Source organism: Ambystoma mexicanum, chromosome 13 (genome assembly GCF_040938575.1).
Source record: "Ambystoma mexicanum isolate Mex_15411 chromosome 13, UKY_AmexF1_1, whole genome shotgun sequence".
Lineage (NCBI taxonomy): Eukaryota > Metazoa > Chordata > Amphibia > Caudata > Ambystomatidae > Ambystoma > Ambystoma mexicanum.
In genome coordinates, this window is record NC_090938.1 from 417,975,555 (window position 1) to 418,000,098 (window position 24,544).

Genomic DNA, 24,544 nt, shown 5'->3' on the forward strand with positions numbered 1-24,544 from the left:
CTTGCATCCAGTATGGGGTGGTCAAGATTTACAGGTCCGCCCTCCTGCATTTCAAATGCAGAAGAGGAACCCTTCATATTGGAGGTTTCCTTTTAAAAAACTGTAAGGAGTATTTTGCATTATTTGTTACAGTGAGTAATAGATTTACGAAGAGCTGGGGTACTGGAGAAGGTTTGTGTGTCTAAATAGTTCTCTGCCTCTGCAGAAACACCAGTGAACCTTGTTTAGCCATGTAAATGGATTTTGAGAGGCAGGGTAGGGTTAATTCTATAGGTAATCTTATCCGTTTCCAAGTATGTCTTCTGAAATTTGGTCTTCACGTCTCTGGTGGTAGATTTCAGTATTTTAAGCTCATTTAAAAATCAATGGGAGGGTTATTTCATGGTTTTACACACTTTCATAGGATAAAGTGCATGGCATGCCTGTGTTGCTGTCTTATTGTGGAGATGTGCTCTCTTATTTAAATCATTGGACAACATGCTGATTTAGAGGTTTTTGCGGGGCCCGAGTTTCTACCAGGATTTCTTTAGAACAAAATACATGAATGCCATAGATTCGCAGATTGATTGGCTTAGTGAGGGGAATCTGAATCACAAATGTCAGGAAGCAATTATCTGACCATGTACGCGAAACTGAGGGCGGAGGGGGGGGGGCAGAATCGCCCTCCATTCCCTTACGGGTGACAAGGTTGAGAATACACCCATGAGTGTTTTTGTGGCTCCTTGACAACTATAGTCAAGATTGAAGTTTTCCCAGAGTTCTTGAAATCTGCAAATGAGAGGAGCATTGGGAAAAGTAAGGTGTAGGTTGAAGCCTCCCAGTAGAAGGATATGGTGCTGCTGCATGGAAAGAAAAAACAAGCAGGACTTTTCACTGATCTATGTGTTGCATTGAACGGTGCAGAGGAAAGTAGCATAACACACATATAATTGTGCTATTTACAAATGTATGGATTTAAAATGCTAGTAACTAAATATTGTTGACAGGCATAGGCCAATGCAGCTTGTAACTTGGCCAATGTTTATGGGTGTTGACTGCTACCCCTCATCCTATCCCACACCTACCATTAACCAATACAATGGCATAGTTTGGGGTTCCAAGGAAGCGATAGTAGGAAGTTAATGGTCACCCAGTTATCTCTCTGTGAGGCATTCAGGTCTAGAATATGGCCTAATTAAAACTCATGAGCTAGGAAGTAATTATTCACTGTAGATTGGCAGTTCAAAAGTTCACACTTAAGCTGTTTAACTATGCCCAGAGTGTGTATACATTGGAAGCTATCTTTGTAACGCCTCTCGATTCTTTGTTGTAGGACCAGCCAATCCTCATGATCAATTGATGGTCTAAGTAGGTTGCAAAGAAGAGTATGGATAAAGCCTCTGTCAACCTCCAAAAGGATCTAAGAAGCTTGAACTTTACCTCTTGGCCCTTTCCTTTCACACCCCTTCAAGCCAACCTCTAGGGAAGACAGGACCATTCACGTCCTGGCTTCAAAGCCTGACTGGCATGTTTGGCTAGCATGGAAGATTCTCTAGCATAGGGACTGCAGGGAACTATTGTATTTTAATCCATGTTTGTGGTTCCTCTGGTGCCTGAAAAATAACAGCCCAGTCTTTCATTCAATCCACTGATGAGGAGGGTAGACGAGGTGAATACTGGAATGCTGCAGGCTCTGCTTATCTCCAAAACAGTTCAGGCAACAGGTCAGAGAAGGTAGAGAACTTGTAGTTTCCCAGTAGTCTGTTCACTCAGTCCATACATATCCAAACCTTGATCTTGATTGCTAGTACCTTCTATTAAATATTGTGCTGTTTTTAATAGGACACATTCACAGTGGCTTCTCTAAAACGTGTTTCATTTTTTTTCAGAGTGCAGAAGGCATTCAAACATGGAATTCCTACATAACCAGAGCACTGTGACATTCTTCATCTTCCAGGGATTCTCCAGCAATCACTGGGTGCAGCGAGGACTCTTCATTCTGTTTCTGATGGACTACCTACTAACGCTCACTGGCAATGTTGGCATAATCTTCATCATCCGGGCAGATGTACAACTTCAAAAACCAATGTACTTTCTCCTTAGCCACCTGTCTTTTCTGGAGATTTGGTATACATCGTCCATCATGCCAAACTTGCTGGTTGGCCTATTGCAGGATGTAAAACGCATTTCCTTTGCTGGTTGCTTCGCCCAATTTTATTTTATGTTCTCCCTGGGTACGACAGAATATTTCATCCTCATGATAATGGGGTATGATAGGTTCCTGGCAATCTGCAAACCTTTGCATTATCATAAATGTATGAGCAGTCAGGCCTGCTTGCTTCTTGTACTTTCTTGCTGGATGGCAGGTTTCCTCTGGTTCCTGGTACCCATCTTTCTGATATCACAGCTTCCATTTTGTGGCATGAATATAATCAACCACTTTCTCTGTGACCGAGGTCCACTGATGGCTCTCTCTTGCCAATATGTTTACATCACAGAGGTCACCTTCTTCATCTCTACAACAGTGCTGAATCTATGCAACTTCCTGCTCATTCTGGTGTCTTATGCATTTATCATATCCACTATTCTGAGAATGCCCTCTGCTACTGGGCGCCAAAAGGCCTTCTCCACCTGTGCCTCACACTTGACGGTGGTGTCCATGTTCTTTGGCTCTGTCATGTTCATGTATATGAGACCTCCAGGGAAACATTCCTTTTCAATGGACAAAGTGGTGGCCTTGCTTTATACTGTGATAACACCAATGCTAAACCCACTGATCTATGCGCTACGGAGCAAAGATTTTAAAAAAGCCATGTGGAAGGTGCTACGCATGCAATAGCCCATCATGCATCTCTGCACACACACTTGTAGGCTACATGTGATGACTTACTGAGTTCTGACTGGAAAATATAATGCATAATATTTGAAACAATTCCATCATTTCAAATGCAGAACATAGTTGCTTATGGAAATGCATCAATTTAATGGTCCAGATTCAAACCTACATTGCACGTGTCCATATTATATATATCCCTTTAGCCTCCTATGTTTTTCTCTACTTTCAACCCTGAAGGTCAGCATCACTCACTCCACATATATGCATTTGATTTTCATGGCATGTTAATTTTGATAATTTTCTTTGTACTGTGTTTCCATTGGGTATTTGGTTTTATTATTCTTTAAAGCAATGGTGTATTCCTGTATGCAAGTTTTTAATTTTCTAATAGTACTTCCCATATATGTGCGTTGCCATACTCTTTTAGTCTTGTATATAGCATAACTGGTGCTGCAATTTATATATTGCCTGATTTTCTGTTTTGGACGGTCTGGCAATTGCGTTGCATATTTGTGCACCGCTAGTGGACATATGGAACAGATTCCACATCTGTAATTACCTTGTGGATTTGCTGGAAAAAGTTATTTATTCATTTGTCGATCTGGTTACAAAAAACATGGATTGATGATATTGCTGATTGTTGTCTCTTTGGGATACGCCATGCTCGGTTTGTCTCTGATTAATTTTTTTTTAACTCTTTGTCCGATAATAATGCATTCCAATGTCTTTGAAGTATTTTTGATAAAACAATGTTTTGCAAGCTTTGTGTGATCATAAATCTAAGTAGATATTATCCAGTTTTCTTGAATTTCTTAGACTAGTCCACCAAAGTTAGTCCTTGCACCGTGTAATGCTGTTCTAGAAATCTTCATTCTATAGCCTCTCTCATTACATATTAAGTTCTTCAGCTTTCCCTTTATAATCTTTAGCATTGCTGCAGTTCCTTTTATATGCACAAATTCTAAGATAAGCATGTTATTTTTAATTAGTTTAGGATGACTGCTTTCGGAATGAAGTATGGTGTCTAATGGTAATTTTATATACATTGTGGTTTAGATCCTATTGTTGTTTATCTGGAGTTCTGGATCAAAGAATGGGATTTTGCATTTGTTGTAATTTATGATTAATTATTTAGTTTTTTTTTAATTCAAATATGGAACAGAATTCTTAAGAGTTAGTACAAAACCATTTTATATTATCAAAGGTTGTCTATGCAACGTCCCCAATAACAATTGTGTTGTTTGTACTTTATTCTTGGTGAATCAATGATTATTCTGTTTCATAATTTCCCATAAATCAATCTGCATGCAGTGATACATATTTTGACCCCATAGCTCGGCATTGTGTCTCTGATGTAAGAACTAGATCTTGAGCTAGGGGATAAAAATTAAGAAATGTATGTCTGTATTCTAATAATGGTTCCGTAAGTGAACCTGTTTCATTTATCATTTTTCTGCATGGTGGTAATCTATCAACATTCTTATGCGTTTTCGGGACAAAGTAAATTGTTAGTCAGATTGAATATATTGTCTGAAGAAAATAATATTAATCTTTATCCAATAACCCCAACTTGTACCTTCTCTATAATTTGGCTTCCAATTTGTTTCATTTTATTCAATTGAGTTTTCTTCATTATTTCATAGAAGTTTGAATATGTTAATTGTATCCAAACTTCTAATATTTGTGCCTCATGATTTGCAACTACTTTTGACCTTCTTTATCTGCAGGGTTTAGGATCAAATATTGATTGTGTTGCTTACATCAGTTAAATTGTATCTTATATATTTAAAATGTGTTTTCTTATTCATTTTAATGTCCTCTGTTACACATTTTCAAAAGTTTGCTATCGCATTGCCTTGAGGCAGTGTAACGCTCACCTGGTATCCATGGGGACGTCACTCAGCCTGTTCTGAGCTCTTATGACCTCAAACCCTTCCCTGGAGTCTACTCGACTGGAGACTGGGCCTGAAACACAGCATTGGTAGAGTTTAACTCCTTATTGTCTCTGTGTGCTTGAACCCCTTCTTCCCTGGAGTCCAACCCTTCCCTTTGATCCACAGCTCACCTTGTTTTCTTGGAAAGTTTGCTCTCCGACCTGCTTTCAGCGCAGGGGCGCGTTGATTGATGCAGGCTTGTTGCTGCCTAGTTACTTCACTGGCAAGAGTCCGACAGGTAAGTATAATGAGTCTTTTGAACAGTTCTCTAGCTTCGTTCCTTTCCTTCCTTAGATGATGGCTGGCGTCCGGGGATGGCGACGTGCTGCTGAGATGAGTAGCGCTGAAGGTGAGTGAGACTGCGATGCGCGATGCGACCCTTTCGTATTTGTACTGAACTGAATTCTTTTTCTGTGTCTTTTAGGTGCCGCAGCGTTTTCAGCGTGGATTCCGGTTATGAAGAAGAAATGCGGTGAGTAAGCGCACCATGTGGCATCTCTAGATGTTTCCACGCTAACCTGGAGTGTCTTTTCCCTCTTGCAGATGGATGAGAACTTCCGGAGACAGAGATCCCGTAGAGCGGCTGGGATTCAAGTAAGTGTTTGAAACTCGTACAGTCTTTAAAAATAAGAGAAGATGACACCGCCGAAGATGCTCACAGAACAGAAGAAGCGATGAATGATGGGCAGAAGCACCGCAAGGTAAGGCTGTTCCTAACAGTGTTCTTGTTCTTGCAGGAGCTGAGTGCAGAAGAAATATGCAGGCCAACTGGAGACCGATTCGAACACAGCGAGTGTCACGCTGCATGTGCAGAAAACACAAAGCATGTTTCTCAGCCTGGGCGTGGCTTAAATAGTCTCTGGGTATCCCAGGTGTCTCTGAGTTGAACCACACCCAAAAGACTAGACTGCACATGTAGTTCTGGGAATCGAAATATGTGGGGGCATCCAGCTTGTCCCCATCAAAGCACTACAAGTCCAATCCCCAATGTTATCCTATGGGAGTGGTGCCACAAGCGCCAAGTCGGACTCCAAGTGGGTCTTTGGAGGGATGGAGAGGCCCTTGAGGGCCATGTAGGTGATTGTGGCCTGGCTCCAGCCTGACATCTTGGAGGGCTGGGGACATGAGGGGCAGGAATCATGACAGCACTCCCCCCCAAGGCCCCTCTCAAGGTGGCTCTTCTGTCTGGTCCTGGTTTGTTTGGATGGTTTTGATTAAATCGTCTAAGCAAGTGAGGTGCATGGATGTACTCACAAGGCTCCCATGTCCTGTCGTGTGGACCATACCCCTTCCAGTCTACTAAGTAGTATAATTTGGATCTGACATACTTTGAATCCAGGATGTCCTTGACTTTGAATTCTGGCTCCCCGGCTACTACTACTGGCTGCGGTGGCATTGTTACCCGGGTCCCAGGTTGAACAGGTTTAAGGAGAGACACGTGGAACACGGGATGAATCTGCATGTTTGACGGAAAAGCTAGTCTGACCGCCACAGGATTTATCACAGAGGTGACGGTGAATGGACCCAGGTATCTTGGACAGAAAGTTCGGGTTCCTTTAATGGACACGTGTTTAGACGCCAGCCAGACTTTGTCTCCCACTTGGTAGTTGGGGGCCTTTGCTCGGTGTTGATCAGCAAACCTCTTTTGGCGATTCTTAGCTTGAAGTAGGTGTTCAGCTGCCCTTTTAAAGGTTTGAGAAATGGTCATGTGCAATGTTTTGACTGCTGGCATTTCCAGGGTTGTAGGAATGTCCAACTCGGAAGTACGTGGGTGCCTGCCATACATGGTATAAAAGGGTGTCTGCCCAGTGCTGGAGTGTAGGGAATTATTATAAGCATATTCAGCTATCCATAATAGGTCAAACCAGCTTCCTTCAGCTTGGTGTAACAGGCAACGCAGATACTGCTCGAGCGTCTGATTTGTCCTCTCAGTTTGACCATCCGTTTGGGGATGGTGACTGGTGGATAGCCGGATGTTGATCTGGGCCCTAGAGCAGCATTTTCTCCAGAAGTTAGATACGAATTGAGCACCTCGGTCTGAGACTAAAACTGAAGGAAACCCATGGAGCCGTACAATGCCTTCAAGAAATACCTTTGCCAGAGTGGAAGCATTTGGGAGCCCCTTAAGAGGAATGAAATGTGCAATTTTTGGTCCACGACCACAAGAATAGTGTTAAACCCTTGACTCGGTGGTAAGTCAGTAATAGGATCGAGGGACAACGTGTGCCAGGGTGCTGTTGGTATTTCCAATGGTTGTAACATCCCAGTCAGTTTCTGCTTGGGTGACTTGGTTTGAGTACACACTCCACAAGATGGGATGAATTGGATAATGTCTTTACGCCACCTGGGCCACCCATAATTTTGTTTTACCTTGGCTAGGGTTTTAGCGATTTCGGGTGGCCCTCGATAAAGGAATCATGATAACCGGACATGACTTGTTCTCGTAGTTCTTGGTTTGGTAAGAATAAACGATTCCTGAAGTAGGGCAACTGATCTTTTATCATGTAATGTTCTCCTTGTGCACTCCACGCTTGTAATTGCTCCGGACTCATCAGGTTTTGGATTTCTTCATGTAATTCTTTCTGAGTTATGGTTGCTGTGATTCCTAGGAGCTTGTCACTCGGGATGATTGCTATTGGGTCAGGGGTCTGATACCCTTGCTCTTCCACCCCCATACGGGAAAGGGCATCGGCCTTCCCGTTTTTCACCCCTGGTCAAAATGTAATCAAGTAGTCATATTCAGCAAAAAAAGAGCCCAACGTAGTTGTCGTGAGGATTGGGCCTTTGCCGTTTTTAGGTACTGTAGGTTCCGGTGGTCTGTTATTACTGTGATTGTGTGTCTGGCGCCCAAGAGGTAGTGCCGCCATGCCTTAAAGGCTGACTTAATGGCCAGGAGTTCTTTGTCTGTGATAGCGTAATTGAGATCAGGGGGTGTGAACTTACATGACCAGAAGGCAACAGGGTGTAACTGGCCCATTTCAGGGTTCTTTTGTGAGAGGACGGCTCCCATAGCCATGCTTGAGGAGTCCGTTTCCACCAGGTATGGGAGATCAGGGCGAGGGTGGCGTAAGATTGGGGCAGATGTGAATCTTGCTTTGAGTTCCTGGAAAGCTTCCTTGGCTTCTGTTGTCCACTGGAACTTTTTGTTGCTTTTCCTTAGCAATGACGTGATAGGATGCACGATTTGTGAAAATCCTGGGATGAACCGGCAGTAGAAGTTTTCAAAACCCAGCATACTTTGCACCCCTGTGAATGAATTTGGAAATGGCCAGTTCAGGATAGCATCTACCTTGTGTACATCCATTTGGATTCCATTTGGGCTGAGAGTAAAACCCAGGAATTCCACCTCGGAGACGTGGAATGAGCACTTTTCGAGCTTGACATAGAGCTGGTGTTGACAGAGTTTCTCCAATATGGATCGGACGTGTTTAACGTGGTCCTGCTTTGATGCGGAATATACTAGAATATCGTCGATGTACACTAGAGCACAGACATCAATCAATTCCCGTCGGACATCGTTCATGAAGTATTGAAATGCTGCAGGCGTGTTGCAAAGGCCAAAGGGCATTACTTGATATTCGTACAAGCCGTATTTGGTGCAAAAAGCGGTTTTCCATTTGTGCCCCTGTTTTACGCGAACAAGGTGATATGCCCGCCTCAGGTCTAGTTTTGTGTAGATTTGGGCATTTTTAACTCTTGATCAAGCAATTCAGGGATCAGTGGCACGGGGTAGCGTTTTTTTACAGTATCTGGTTCAGTGCGCGATAGTCGATGCACGTTCTCAAGTCCCCCTCCTTTTTCGGTACGAAGAATAGAGGACTGGCTGCTGGAGACTTCGAGGGACGGATGAACCCGTTGGCCAGGTATTGGTCAAGATAGGCCTTCAGGTGCTGGTTTTCTGGTTCCGTGAATGTGTAAATTCACCCACAAGGGATTTGTGCGCCATGTATCAGGTCAATTTGGCAATAATATGGTCAATGCGGTGGCAGGGTATTAGCCTGTTCTTTCTGAAAGACATCTTGAAAGTCCTGGTATTCACTTGGTAGGGTGCCGATTGCCACAGTCACAAGCGTGGAGGTTCTGGTGTCTATTGGTTGTTTCTCTTGGTGATAACATGTGTGGGCGCAAGTCTCGGGAAAGGCCTATTCTTTTGCACGCCAATCAATTCGAGGGTTGTGAGCTACCAACCATGGCATTCCCAAAATCAACCGGAACTGTGGTGCCTTAATGAGGTCGAAAACGATAGATTCTTGGTGTCCATCCTTGCACAGAAGCGTTAAAGCTGCAGTGCATTGGGATACTGGGCGAGAAGCTAATCCGTGCCGTCCACAGTGGTAACAGTTTTGGTGGTTGATTTAGGGCGTAACGGAAGCCCCATCTTTGCCGCAAGATCCTGGTCGATGTAATTCCCAACGGCTCCACTGTCAATGTACGCTCTTACTGCGTGCATCCGAGATGGTTGTTGGTGATTGATCAAGACCACAGCAAAATGGGAGGTCTGCAGTTCACTTTCTTCGCTTGACAAGTGGACCCCTACACTTGCCGGGCTGAGGAGTTTTTGATTCCTTGATGGTATCTTCCTTGTCCGTGGCCCCTACCGTCGTCCTCGGTGGCTTTACTGGGCACTCTTTAAGGAAATGATCTGAGCTTCCACAGTACAGACATAACTGCTGCTGTCTCCTTTTATCCCTTTCTGCTTTAGTCATGGGGGATCTGACCCCCCTGATTTGCATTGGTTCTCCTGAACCTTCCGTTGTGCGGGCAATATTGTCCTTTGAACGCACATACATGGGGCGAGGGTCCGGTCTGGTTCGATCTGCTCTTTAGTCCTGCAACCTATGATCCAGTTGAACAACAAGGTCAATTAATTCTGAGCAGTCTTTCGGGGGGTTCAATACTTGTGTGAGAACATCCTTGAGCTCCCCCCGCAACCCCTGATGAAATAACGTGGTTCTCTTCTCCACTGGCCATTCTGTTTCAACTACGAGTCTATTGAACGTAGCTATGTATGTTAATAGGTCTTGATTCCCTTGGTGTTGGGACAGAAGTTCATTGTCTAATGCCTGCCCATGAGTATGACGGGCGAACAGCTTTTCCATCTCCTACTGAAAGCCCCTGAAGTCATGCAGCAAAGGATCGTCTTGGGCCACAAAGGGTACAGACCAGAACGCGGTGCTACCACTCAGGTAGGATAGCAGAAAAGTGACCTGTGATTGGTCATTAGGAAAGGCCCATGGTCTGCAAAGGAAGTGCAGGCGGCACTGGTTCATGAACGTTGCAAACCTCTTGGGATCCCCGTAAATTGTTTGGGCGGGGCGAAGGGAACTGCCCCAGGAAGGGTTATCTGAACGGCCTTGGCTGATGGTAGTGGCATCGAGGGCACGCTTCCCGGCCATGGTGCATGCCCTGCTTGTGACTGGAGAAGTTGCCGGCTTAAATCATCAGTGCGTTCTTTGGCTGCTATCAGCTCTCTTCTCAGGGTGTTGGTCTCCTGCCTGGCTGCATGTACTTCGGAATGTAGCTGCCCCAACATGTGGGCTAACTGGTCGGTTTGGGCTAACTGGTCGGCTTCTGACATTTCCATGACGCCCAGGTGGATTTTGATGTGAGGCTTTGTGTTCTGTAACGCTCACCTGGTATCCACAGGGACATCACTCAGCCTGTTCTGACCTCTTATGACCTCAAACCCTTCCCTGGAGTCTACTCGACTGGAGACTGGGCCTGAAACACAGGATTGTTAGAGTTTAACTCCCTATTGTCTCTGTGTGCTTGAACCCCTTCTTCCCCGGGGTCCAAACCTTCCCTTTGATCCACAGCTCACCTTGTTTTCTTGGAAAGTGTGCTCTCCGTCCTGCTTTCAGCGCAGGGGCACGTTGATTAATGCGGGCTCGTTGCTGCCTAGTTACTTCACTGGCAAGAGTCTGACAGGTAAGTATAATGAGTCTTTTGAACAGTTCTCTAACTTCGTTCCTTTCCTTCCTTAGATGATGGCCGGCGTCCGGGGATGGCAACGTGCTGCTGAGATGAGTAGCGCTGAAGGTGAGTGAGAGCGCGATGCGCGATGCGACCCTTTCGTATTAGTATTGAACTTAGTTCTTTTTCTGTGTCTTTTAGGTGGATGCCGGTTATGAAGAAGAAATGCAGTGAGTAAGCACGGTATGTGGTGCCTCTAGATGTTTCCACGCTAACCTGGAGTGTCTTTTCCCTCTTGCAGATGGATGAGAAGTTCCAGAGACAGAGTTCCCCCAGAGCGGCTGGGATTCAGGTAAGCGTTTGAAACTCGTACAGTCTTTAAAAATAAGCGAAGATTTGCTGAATGCTTACTAATGCCTTTTTTCTGTTCTTTTCCCTTTTCCTTAGGAAGCGGCGTGCCGGGATGGGAATGACACCACCGAAGATGCCCGCAGAACAGAAGAAGCGATGAATGATGGGCAGAAGCGCCGCAAGGTAAGGCTGTTCCTAACAGTGTTCTTGTTCTTGCAGGAGCTGAGCGCAGAAGAAAGACGCAGGCCTACTGGAGACCGATCCGAACACGGTGAGTGTCATGCTGCAGGTGCAGAAAACACAAAGCATGTTTCTCAGCCTGGGCATGGCTTAAATAGTCTGTGGGTATCCCAGGTGTCTCTGGGCTGAACCACACCCAAAAGACTAGACTGCACATGCATTTCTGGGATCCGGAATATGTAGGGGCATCCATCTTGTCCCCATCAAAGCACTACAAGTCCAGTCCCCAATGTTATCCTATGGAGTTAGTGAGTCTGGTGCCACAAGTGCCAAGTCTGACTTCAAGTGGGTCTTTGGAGGGATGGAGAGGCCCTTGAGGGCCATGTAGGTGATCGTGGCCTGGCTCCAGACTGACATCTTGGAGGGCTGGGGACATGAGGGGCAGGAATCATGATAGGCAGACACAGAACACATTTTGATTGGGTTTTCAAACTTGAGCTTAAGATGTGTCTAAGTTTAAATCACTGAAGAAACTCTCAATATTGAGAATGTCTTCATGTTTTTCAAGGATCATCAGTGTAACAGTAGCTTCAATACATTTGATGGACATCTCTGAAATTGGTTGTCGTATCTGTTTTCTCCAGGGCTCTTTATCTGGTAAAGCTTCAAAAATCTTGATCTATCTGGATTTCAGAATAATTATGTGAATAATTTGTACTGAATGATCAACCTTTATTTTGTACAGATACCAAGTTAAAAATACATTGGGCCTCATTACGAGTTTGGAGGTGGGCATGGCTATCCCCAAACTCGGGTCCGGGTTCCCTGAATGGGGAAATACCGGGCCATTCCGACCTAGGAGGGCTCGGTATTTCCACATTCGGGGAGCCCGGACTCGGTACATCCCCATTCCCATTTGATGCAACATAAGACTCAATTGGAATGGGGAGCATGCTAACAACGGGCCCGTTAATGACGGGCCTGTTGTTAGCATACTTGGCCACTCGCAGGACCCGCTAAGGATGTCTGGTAAAACCAGGCATCCTGAGCGGGTCCAGCGAGCGGACCTTGTAATGAGGCGGTATGGGGTTAATGGGCCGGCAGCTCTACTGGCGCCGTTAACCCCATACCACAGGGTAGTAATGAGGCCCATTGTTTCCTATTAAATTGAATATTGCTGTGTTTTCATGTTCTGCTTTGAATTATTGCCATTAGATCCTTTTGTGAATACTATTTTATTTCTACCATTCTTATTCTTTCCTCAAAACTTTCCTCTTCTCTTTAGTGAGCCAACCTGCTTTTTGCATTTTTTTGTTTTTTGAGTTATACTCGTCTATTTTCTAAACGTGCTTTGTGCTTGGAATCCCATTGAACCTTCATTGTCATGTTATTTGTATAAAGTGAATACTCGTCCTTTAAATGAAATCTTTAGTAAATTGGTTTAGTATTTTATCCATGTTTGCTCTTTTTTAAAGTAGTCTCTATGTTTAATTTTTCAATTTAAATTTTTAGTTGGCCTTGTTCTTCCATTGTTGCTGAGTGTCTTTCTTTCTCTTGTTTATGAGTTTTCTAATACTTTTCCTTGTGTAAAATAATTGCTCTTCATATATCATTCATTTGATACTTGCTTGTCTTCAACTTAATTTGATGGAAATATGTTGAACATATTCTTAAATTTCTGTGGATATGCCCCACTTAAAGATATATATTTATTTTTTAATTTCACACCATTTCACCAGTTCAGATTTTAATGATGATCTTGGTTGTGTACTTTCCTCACTACTTCTGTTGTCTTATTTTACCAAATTACTGTACCGATGTGGCATCTCTTGGATCAGATTCTACATCTACAATATTGTTTTCCTGATGCTTGGCTTTCTCTTGTTTGTGACTTTTTTTAAGGTACACCTCACATTTTCTGGTGATATGTCAACTATGCAGAAAAAGAGCTTGCCTGTGCTGGATTCTGCAAAGCTTTATAGCTCAGCTGTTAGGCTGTACGTGTCATATATTAACATGCAAGGCCTGCAAGGCTTAAGGCCAATACAGTATCATTATTTATATGACAAGCATGCACTTCTTCCTAGTAAGCAAATCTTTTTCTAATAAATTAGTCTGAGTTTATTTCGGCTATGCTGCATCTGCATTATCTGCCAAGGCAAGGGACTTCACAATGCTGGACAGGTTCGGCTCAAGCAGGCACACCAGAGGATGAACATCACTGTGGGATGCACTGTGGTTATACCTCTTGATAGCCTTCTCAAAAGCAGCTGTTACTGTCACAGTGTCAAACATGTCCCATCTAGATCTCTTCAGTGAGTGTTGCAGTTACCTGTGATGACATTACACTGCTTATATAACCTGTCCAAAAGTGTGCACAGTAGAGTTCCAATGGGAGGCCACTACGGTCTTCGGTTTGTGCAGTGGCAACCTGTGACATGCCTGTAACTGAAATAGTACCTTTTTGCATGGTAAGCCCGATGAAATGTGAGCTGTTCTTCTGGGCCACATAACCATTTCTTTCCCAGACTGACAATTACTGATAAAGCGTGTGATGACAAGATTAAGGAAATGCCCAAATCAGGGGCTGTGCATTGTCTTGGCAACTCATCAGTCAGCAACAACATTTGATCCATTCCACCCACAACTAATCGCAAATGCATTCTAGGCATGTCAAGGCCTTTGCCATTGTGCCTTCACCTTTGCCATCTTCTCCTAGATGGCAACTCCCTTTTAGCTTCTGCCCTGAAATTCCTGCATGCCAAATGTTGCCAGATACCAAGCTGTATACAAGTGCTGTCCCCTTTCATAAGTCTGGGACCCTATTTGGCTGGTAAATGACGAAAACACCACTGCATGAGATGCGATTGCCACGTAGTCAATGCTCTGACCACTGGTCCACATGTGTATAATAAAGTTGATTTAGGGCCTAAGAACTGCTGTAGAACGTGCCCCACTGCAATCACAACTCCACTGTAAGAGTATAATTTGGTGGGAATAAAATAGTGGTAAAGAACTTCCCAGCAGTGATCAGGTTTTTCATGTGACTTGTGATATGTATGCCCTCACTCAAGCAATTCCACAAGACAAGTCTTGCGCAATAGGGGATCCCTTATATTCATCTCTGAGGTACTATGGGTATGGCTTGGTATTCCAAGCAATGACATAGCTGCAGTATTGTCAGGGATAATAGTGATTGCTCTGGTTGTGGTATCCTGCTTATCTTATGGTATTGGAAGGGTTGCATCTCAGACCTGTTCATTTCTTTCCATGTCTGTGTATGATGCTCCAGCATATGGGACGGCAGGGACGTGGTACACAAGTTGGCACCTGCATTCTCCTAGCACCCTGTCTTCTAGTCACATTTACAAGTGGCTAGATTCAGTTCCTGCTTTTTTGTGTAATGACACAAATTCATTTTTGATTGTGGGCTAACAGCACATAGGCTGGGCTAATCTTGGTGCAATGATGTTCTATCTGTGACAGAAGACTGGTTCTCGAGGAGACTTAAAACAGGTGGGGGTGAGCCTTCATTACTCTTCCTGCCTCTTCTGACATGGCCATTACCATGGAATGGGAGGCCTACCAGACAGAAATCCAGGAACCGTCCTTCACCTGAGGAGTAGGGAGGCAGCTGAGAGCCCCTTGTTCTTGACACCCTCCCTTTTGTGCCAGTATGCTCTTTTACAGTACAAGCGTGTCTCGTGCCAGGCCAGGCACTCTGTCCGCACCAAGAAGAAAGCCCACATTCAAGCTTGCATCTCTGCTGCATCTAAGAACTTGGCTGAACTCTTTAAAATCTGCAAGGAGCTGGCCAATCCTGCTGCAATCTCTACATCTCCTGTCCCCTCCGAGGCCCTCTGCATGGCCTTGGCTTCTCATTTCATTTCTAAAACTCAGGACATCCTGTCCTCTCCCTCTTCTCACCCTCCTCCCTCTACTCCCTGCTCTTCCCCTTGCCCTTCTTCGGTCACCTCTCCTCCCTCCTTCTCTGCCTTTCCCCTGTTCTCCCCAAACAAGGTTTCTAGTGAAGTCCGATCTATGAAAGCCTCGTCAAAACAGGTTCACCCCTGTTCCTCCAAAACCATCAAGGACCACATTAACACCCCCGCTCCTGCTCTCGCTGACTTCTGCAATCATTCCTTTGCAACTGGAGTCTTCCCTTCCCACCTGAAGCACTTCCTTGTTCACCCTCCTCTTAAGAAACCCTCTGCCGACCCTTCCTGCCCGGCTAACTATCACTCAATCTCCATCATTTCTTATTTCCTTGGCAAATTCCTGGAGAAGCTGCCCATCTCCCAGCTTAATCTTCACACTGAATTGGTTGGTTGGTTGGATGTCTACATGACCATCAGTCTGAAACTTGAGGAGAACCATCTCCGGTTCCGGAAGCACATCAAGACCTTCCTCTTTGCTTCTGCTTTCTCTCCTCCTCTCCAATGCTGATCTCCTGTCTGAAACTGAAACTGCACTGGTTACCTGGATACCCTCTGACCTTGGGCCCAGGTCTCCTCCCCACCAGTTGCACACCTGCACTGCCCCCCCTGGCAATCTTTGCACTCGGGGACTGTTTCTGTATCCCTACAGCCACCTACCAGCACTTGCCACCTGGTGCCTACCCTTACCCTTGCACTTGCCACAAGCTGGCCGCACTTTTGATTTATTGTCTTTATTTATTTTACTGTTATCCTATGTACTGCAATGCCTCCTTCCTCTTCCCTCCACACGTTTCCCTTCGCCCCTCCTCTGCACTTGCACAATCTCAATGGCACCTGGCCTAGTAAGATCGCTGTCTCTGTCTTCCTTCTGTTCGCCCTTCCTGTCTCGTCGCACCGTGAAACACTTGTGTAGAGGTGCGTTATATATCCCATATCATATCATATCATATCATATCATATCATATCATATCATATCAAAACCTTTCTATCTCTTTTAGGAACAATGTACCAATCCGAAGAGGCAACAGACCAGCACACACACACTCATTACATTAGGGGGTGTGGACTAAGACCCCCTAAAACAAACATGGGCAATGCACTATCTGGGCTGCCATTGCTAGCTCGTGGCGTGCCCATGCGGGAAACAGGGTGGGGCTAAGCCGATTCGGTAACAGCTTTGCTGTATCCAAACCCTTCCTGGTGGGGAGCATAGATAGGGCCACATTGCCATGGGGAAGTGGAACAATGGAAGCAAATAGAGAGCAAAAAAATCAGGGCATGAAGTAGTGGGTTTCATGGGTGCGGTCAGAGGAGATATAGGTGGCAGACCAAGAAACCAACAGGAGGAGGGACAGTGGTGTGGATGGTGGAGGGTCTTTATGGAGCAGGTGAGTTGTTGGTTAGTGAGTGCTGTGGTACTGCAGAGTGATATTGTGTGGAAGAGTAATGAATGTGATTAGGTGAGATAGTTTAAGGAATGACTGTGAAGTGGTTGGAAGTGATTGAAAGGAGAGTGATTGAGTATTGTGGAGTGTGGAGTAGTAGGGTAGATGAGGAAGTAGTACTGTGGAGGGGAAAGTAATAGTGTGGAGGGTGGAGTAGTGGTGTGAAGCAATGCTTAAGAGGGACTATTGTTGTGGAGGAGAAAGTAGTAGAGTGGGGGAAGGAGTAGTAGGGTGAAGGAGGGAGGAGTAGTCTGGTAACATCAAAGGGTGGTGGGGATATTTAGAAAGTGTGGGAGATCTACGGCAATAAGGAGAAAGTAGAAGGGAAAGTAACAGGTGGGAGGAGTGAGAAGGAGAAGAGTCAGTGAGAGGAAGATGTGGGTGTGTGAGAAAGGGGACTGAGTTGTCTGAGTGGTAAAATCCTCTTTTCCTTTTGAAAATGGACCCAATGATAGAGTAGGAAGAGTTTGGAAGTCGCTGAGGGAGATTAGATAGATAAGGTCATGTGCCTTGAGGTTAACACTGTAGCACTGTTGTTTATTTAGTCTCTAGCCTAATGAGGATAAAATAATAGGTATCTACTAACCAGAGGCTAAGGACGCCTGGGTTAGGGAGGAGGTGCATTTTAGTCAATAGAGAGAGAGAGGGGGGGGGGCAGAGAGAGTGAGAGAGAGAGAGGGGGAGAGCGAGAGAGAGAAAGAGAGAGAGAAGAACAATCTAATAAAAACCCTTGAAACATCTCAGAGACTTGGAGTATTTCTTGTGCCACCTGTGACACTCAGTATCCATGGTGTCATTTCCCTCTTCCTCAGTATCACTGCTTTTTTGTTGAAATGCACATTGCGGCCTGCATTCTGATGAACCACAATCGTTCTCATTTCATCATCTCATCAACACTCGCATTATTGCCATATGTAGCAGTGGATGGGGTTGGCAGAGTTACAGACCTGGAAATCGTATTTTCCTCTCACTGTTCAACTACGTCATGTGTTGTTCTTTCCTGATTTTCAGTAGATTAAGTCTGAACCCCTTCTTTCTGTGACATATTGGAAGCAACTTGAAGTGCACCCTCCTCTGCCTCAGTGGATATCAATCCTTGTTGTGAAATAATGCCTCTCTTCCCCCTTTCTCCAATATATTGATCCCTTCGGATCTTCTTCCCTCACCTTGTACTTCTACCTCTGACTGCTAAATCGATCTGTTGCTTCCCAAAGCTGCTAAATGCGAAATATTTATCATAATAATACTACTACTATTACTACTGCTGCTGCTAATAATAATAATATCTGTTAATGTATTTGTACTGGTGCATTTTAAAGTGATTTGTGTTGGGGATTGTGGAATGTGAGTTTTATGATACCTTCAATAGAGCACAATACAATTATGGCATCCCCAGTGCACACATAAAGTGCTGTTTGTTACAGGTGTGAAAACATCATGATCAGCACCTCTCCCTGAGCCAATGGCTCATTTGTGTGCTCCAAACATTATGTCCTGGTTTGCCATTCCCTCGCTGAATGCTATAAACTTCTTAAATCGCTGCTGCTTTCTTCCACAAATTCATGCAAGCATCACTACTACACAATCCTCTCTCAGGGATTCTCTGTTCTTCCTGATCCTCCTCGAAGTTTTACCCAATGGCACTTGTCTCATTCGCCCAGTTCAATAGAACAACACTGGCTGGAATCTTCCACCACCCTGTATCTCTGCCTCTTTCCACAACAATAATAACACAAGTATAAGTGTTCTGCAAGTAGCAATCAGAGATTCTCTGCTCATCCAGCTCACCAGGTGTTAGCCGTTGGCTCATTTTGCATTTGCTCACTTCATGGAGGGATATTGAATGGTGCCCACTTTCTTCCACAAAAATCACGCAAGCATGAGTGTTGCGCAAACTACCCTCAGAAATGCTGTGCTCCTCCTCCCATTTGTCACCAGATGGCACATATCCTGATCACTCACTCCAAGAGCTGGACAGTGACTGGTATCTCCCATCTCCCTTAATCTCAGTTACTTTCTTCAACAAAGGTCACCTGACAATCTTACAATTGGAAGTGGTGAAAACCCCTACCTAGCTCTTACTATGTCCAGTGCGGAGCACAAGTTGCACTTTGCCTCCCTGAGCGAGTCGATTTAGGGCTTGCATATGGTATGGGTAGGATTTCCTGTTTACCCCAACTTGTTCCATGCTCTGAGTAAGTGACAGCAACATAAGACCATTTAAGAAACCTGGGCCTCATAACAAGTGAGCCGGTCCGGAAATAAAGGTGCCGGTAACCACGTTACTGGCACCCTTTCCGGACCTGCTCACTTTGACCTGCCGGCAGGGGCTGTGGGCTATCGGCAGGTCTTACCTGCCGGCAGTTCAGCCCCCTACTGGCAAGTGTTTTACTGAAGCACCGGCACCATTTCTAACGGTGCCGGTGCTTCAGGCTTCCCATTCCCATGGAGTCCTATGGGAATTTACCGTTCCTCTGCCACCTGTGATATCCTGGTAGCACTGGGATGTCAGGCAGAAGAAATGGGAAGGCAAGGTTGCCGGTAGGCTGGCGGTACTGCTGGTACTGTAGCAGGAGTAAAGATGTGATGAAGAGGATGGCTGAACCGTAGGAGATTGAGGTCATAGAGCCTTCCTGAGCCCAACTGTAGGAACTTGGAAAGGTAAAGCAATTGGGCTCCATCTAAACATGGAAGTGACTGTCATCTAATACTACAGCTCATGGCAGAGATTGACAGACATTTACTAGAACCAAACAGCGCTTTGCAGTTGTTTGTGTCCATTCCAAAACTAAAGACAAGCACAAGGTCCAGAATGGGCACCTTTTAGGCTGTGAGTGACACGGAAGTAACCTGAGTACTGTGAACTTTATACAGGAAATCCATACCCTCTATCGAAAAGAAATGATCCTGCTCATTTTGGGCTTGATCCCGGAAAGAGCCATTGTTTGTTAAATAAAACCTGATTTCACCTTAGAATTGTGTTTAGCCTATTTGTAAACCCATTCAGGGTGATTCAAGGTTCTACTGAATAGGATCATCCAGGCCTGGTCCTGATTGTTCCACCTGTATGTGACAGATGAGAGAACATTGTGGTTGCAAAGAAAATGTTTTTGCAAATGTGTGCACATGAGACATATGAGAACGGAGGGTGCTTTACATCAGCCACAGCAACGGATGAGTGCAACAGGGATGCCAGATATGTGCGAGTTAAACTGAAGGCCTCAATGTCACACTCATCAGCATGATAGAAGTACATGCTCAGTTATTACAGTGGAAAAGGAGGCGCTTCAGTCCATCCAATACCTCTACGACAGAGGTTGGTGGGTTGCTGTATGCATTCAACATAAAGCTAGAAGACACAGCACACACAGCCTAATTTATACTGGGTGGTGTGTCAAATGTCAGAGGAAAAGTGAAGCAAAATGATTTTCAGCCTATGTTTAATGCACTGCCCCATTTTGATGTGATGCCCCAAGGAAGGCGGAGGGGGGCCATAAAGCAGAGAGAATGTATTTGCAATGCTGACCTCCTCTGTTCCATCAGTGCATTTGGTTGTATGCGTGCATGAAATTTTCATGCAGGCGTACAACAAGTGGGTTCCTATAGAATCCACATTCATTTTGCACCTGGACAAAACCAGGCAGATTCCATAAGAATCCATTAGTAAACGCTGAAAAGTCTATTTGTAATAACGGTTTACTTTTTCATGAGACGGAGTGGGGAAATTAAAGAATAAAGAGTTTGTCTTACATTTACTCTTTCCTTTGCGCTTACTGCACAAAATTACCCAGACTCGCTTTTAAGTATAAAAGGCTGCTTTAATGTGACAAGCTACAACTCATAAAAAATGCTAACCTGGCTCCCTGATCTTACAGACTAACATATCCATTTCAACAAATTGCCAAACAATCAAATAAATAAACAATTTCAATTCCCCAACAAATAAATAAACTATTCAAAATTCCTCCCTTACTGTCCCTTGCTCCCTCCCGTCCCCTTAAATTCCTCTCAATCTTCATTACCACGTTTTCCCATATTCTCCCCGAGGCCTTCAATACCTCGTCCCCCTCTTTGTACCCCTGGGGTAGCCCGTTCATGCAAACAGCACCACCACCCTCATTTACCATGCTAGTACCCCATTGTGCTTCCCCACCCCTCCTCCAAAGGGTGATGTCCCCGGCACTAATGCAAAGCCCCTTTCCCTCCACAAAACTGCCTTCAACACCAATCTCCACACCTATTCTATGACCTGCAGCCAGACTGGCCTGCCACATCAGCAACATAGAACACCTTACATCACATCGTCCCTTCTACCGCCCCAGCCTGTCACACCAAAACCACCGTCCCCCTCTAATCCCCCCTGACCATTTTCAAACCCTGAACTTAAAATAGGGGGAAACATAAAAGAAAACCCAGTACCCCCTGCTTAACAAAAAGGGGGTGGGAGGGCGGGGACAAAAGCTACGTTCTAACCGTCGCCTGCTCTGTCAACCTTCCTGGCCCCCTTAGGTACCCCTGTAAGGCACTCTATGCCAGTGAGCTGGGCCTTTTATATGGCTGCAAACCTCCCAAAAGATTGTCGGCCTGATTGGGCCACTGAATCGCTCTCAGAGGTTTGGGAATTCTGATTGGCCCACAAATTCATGTCTGTACAGTGATCCTGCAAGAACCTGTGAGAGCATGCAATCCCAAATACATTATTGTACTGCATAGGGCGAGTTTGGCCTGGTGCAACTTTAGCCAGCCTTAGGTATTTGTGAATATTGAGGTGTGACACATGTATGCACTTAAATGCACAGGTAGGCATGTACACACATCAGTGAACATCTGCATTTCCCATAGTTGAAATCTCTGTTTTAAAAAGTCCTCAATTGCTTAAAGAGTCACATATAACATGGTCAATATTGTAGGTCATGATAGTATACTGAAACCACCGTTCAAAAAGAAAAGACAAATGATTACGTCAGTCTGCTTTTTCTTCCTTGAAGTAAAAAAGAATTATAAGGCTTTCTGTTGTGAATTCTGTAACGATACAGCGGCATAGATAGAAATCAGGACCTTCAAAAACACACGAGTTGGGCGGTATCCTGGCTGTAATACCACCCAACTGTAATACCAGTCTGGCGGTATTAATGCCGGATCGCGGGTTGGGCATTAAATGTAAATCCCCATTCCCCATTGGGTCAATTGGATCCAATGGGACATTTATGGTGCTAATACTGTGCGCAAATACAGCCATCTGTAATACCGCAGAAAACAGGGAGCTAAATGGGATTTTCACCTCCAGAAAAAAGCTGGAGGTTAATCAGCGCATTTACCGCCCTACTCGTGATAGGGCCAACCTGTAAATGTGGCAGTAATACCATTACCACACCCCGGAATTACCACCACATTTAAGGGCTACAGCCCAACTCGTGATGAGGCCTTAGTGTCTGATTTACAAACATTTTTACAATGGGACTTTCCCATGTTGAAGCATTTCTGTACATCGGGCCCTTAGTGTACACTGTATGTCACACCCTGAAAAACTACCACTACTGTCCCTGTTTACGCTAATCGTGTCTGTGGGTCCTCACCATACAAGTCCCCGTATGTAACATTAAAGGGGTTCAAGCATTGCCGTGGAATATTGTGAGACAGTTTTAAATGAATTGGTCAGCATAATAATCAGTTTGTATTGCAACACACTCACCTGTTCTAAAAAAAGTATTTTTGCGAATGTCTTATGCACATGGGAATCAATGTACATGTGAGGGGAGGAACTGAATGTCTAAACAGTTTAGAGCTTAGTTGACTTCAAGAGCTGGGAATGATGGGTTGGTCCACATGATTGGTTGACCAATGATTCTAGCTTGCGGCTGTGGATGCCCCTATCTTCTGTACACAGGAGATAATAAGTTATTTCCAGGTCAGCACAATGAACCTGCTCAAAGAAAGTTGTCCAAATCATGTGCCTTTGTAAGAACCCTGTGACGTGTCGAGTCACCAGCAGCTATAATGATGATGATTGCGCTCCGATTGAAATCAGGATTCCCCTCTCACATTCAATGAACTTTAGTAATAAACATTGCACACACAGAAAACACACACTCTATACGAATTATCCATGTATGTATACCAACTGGTAAATACAGGACAAATACGTGTCTTTATTATGAGTCTTGAGGAAGCGCCGAGCATGAAACACATCAGTTCTGCTTTTTAAGAGCTCCTGCGAGGGAATACAATATACAAGCAACTCTGCACAGTATGTTACCACGTGATGAGCAGGGCGTATCAATTAAAACATTCCCTCTTGAGGAGTCATATATCAATCACACTGTTATAGACACTTGCTAAAGGTTTTTTTTTCTTCAGCGTTATGGCCAAAGGAGAAGCTTTCAGAACATTACACCATACACACGTTGGATGTGTGCACAGTAATACGGTGTAGATACACGTTGTCACAAGTAGAAGTAACATTCCTGTTAAAGCATGAATAAGTAGAGTATAGCTCAGGGGCAAAAGTGCTCACCTTGGCAGCAAGATGACATGGAGAAAAACTGGTTCGATCCCCAGTCCATTAGGAAACTCTGGGTATTCAACACGTTATAAATAACCAATTAGATCATTATCTACTAACAAAGATTGCTGTTTTTGATGTGAGAAAGATGGTTGGAGTATTCTAAACGCAAAGGCAAACAGGATGCAACCTTTCCTAAAATCCTTCTCAGCCAGGCATACCCAACTATGTGGGCTAGTTTCCTACATTAGGAATAGCTATCATTGATATTGGGCATCAGAGGCTTGGAATAAATAATTCCCACATTCCTTGCATATGACGAGTTTGAAAAATGAATGGCTGTGTTTCGAAGTCACCGAAATATGCAATGTTGTCCAAAAAACACCCAACCCCTCTCATGGTGCTAGGCTCTCATCCCCTGGATCCACACTGAATAGGAAGCGTACAGGCATTCCCACAGTCTCTGACCTCCACCCTGTCTTCTTTCCACAGATGGGCTTCGTAACGAGTTTGGTGGTAATTAAGAGGTAAATCTGCCAAATGAATGCTAAACTCGATTACCGTTACTGTCGCCTCTTCCCCTGGTTTCAGCACAAGACTGCAAGTGATGGTATAGCAGTCTAATTCCCCATTTTTGCAGTCCATAGGACATCCTGGGTATTTTTGGCAGATTTACCACGCTGTAAATCTGGCGATTTTTAGAGGTAAGGTGGATATAATACAGTGGTGTGGGTAAAATGACAGTGTTTCTGCTACTGCAAAAAAAAGTGACCGTAACTAAATTACCACCATTTTGTTCATGCACCACGGAATTTGTAATGAAGCCAATCGACTCAAGCACCAATGGTTCCCTGCACTGCCCCTCAGATCTTTGGCACTTACCCTTTTGTGCTACAGCTAAGGGGCCACCTCAAAAAGAATGGCAGTAGCAAACTGAATGGACTGAAGCCAAGGCTTTGAGCAGACTCTGCGCCGTTTTCTCACAAGAACCTGCATCTCCTGTGTACAAAAGTTAGGGGCATCCACAGCCGCAGGCTAGAATCATTGGTCAACCAATCATGTGGACCAACCCATCATTCCCAGCTCTTGAAGTCAGCTAAGCTCTAAAACTGCTTAGACATCCAGTTCCTCCCCCCACCTGTAAATTGATTCCCTTGTGCATAAGACATTTCACACAAATACCTTTTTTAAAAACAGGTTAGTGTGGTGCAACATAAACTGATTATTATTGTCTCGTGAGGATAGCTCAGGGGCAACGTTCATATCATTCGAAATTGGGAGATTTAATAATCCAGACATTACACTTTCCTAATTTTCCCTTCGCAACAGGAAAGGGTTTGGGAAATATTTTGGAAAGCCTCAGATACTGTTTGAGCAAGCCTTGTCCTCTTTTATCTTTTGTTTCCACAGCAGGGTGTTTCTTACTGTGTTACTATCTATATGCCTTTGGCTAAGGCAGTACTCCA

The 24,544-nt window shown here is 44.6% G+C and overlaps 1 protein-coding gene across 1 annotated transcript; it reads left to right on the forward strand.

Annotated features, from left to right (window-relative positions):
* Positions 1-1,888: 1,888 nt before the first annotated feature.
* Positions 1,889-2,818, forward strand: LOC138520398 (olfactory receptor 11H6-like). The gene has a single exon (XM_069632801.1). It carries the CDS (start codon positions 1,889-1,891, stop codon positions 2,816-2,818), a length of 930 nt encoding a protein of 309 aa, XP_069488902.1.
* The last annotated feature ends 21,726 nt before the right edge of the window (positions 2,819-24,544 follow it).

What these genes read in the sequence shown, in the direction of transcription:
- LOC138520398 (XM_069632801.1), top strand. Translation starts at nt 1,889, where the DNA reads ATGGAATTCCTACATAACCAGAGCACTGTGACATTCTTCATCTTCCAG.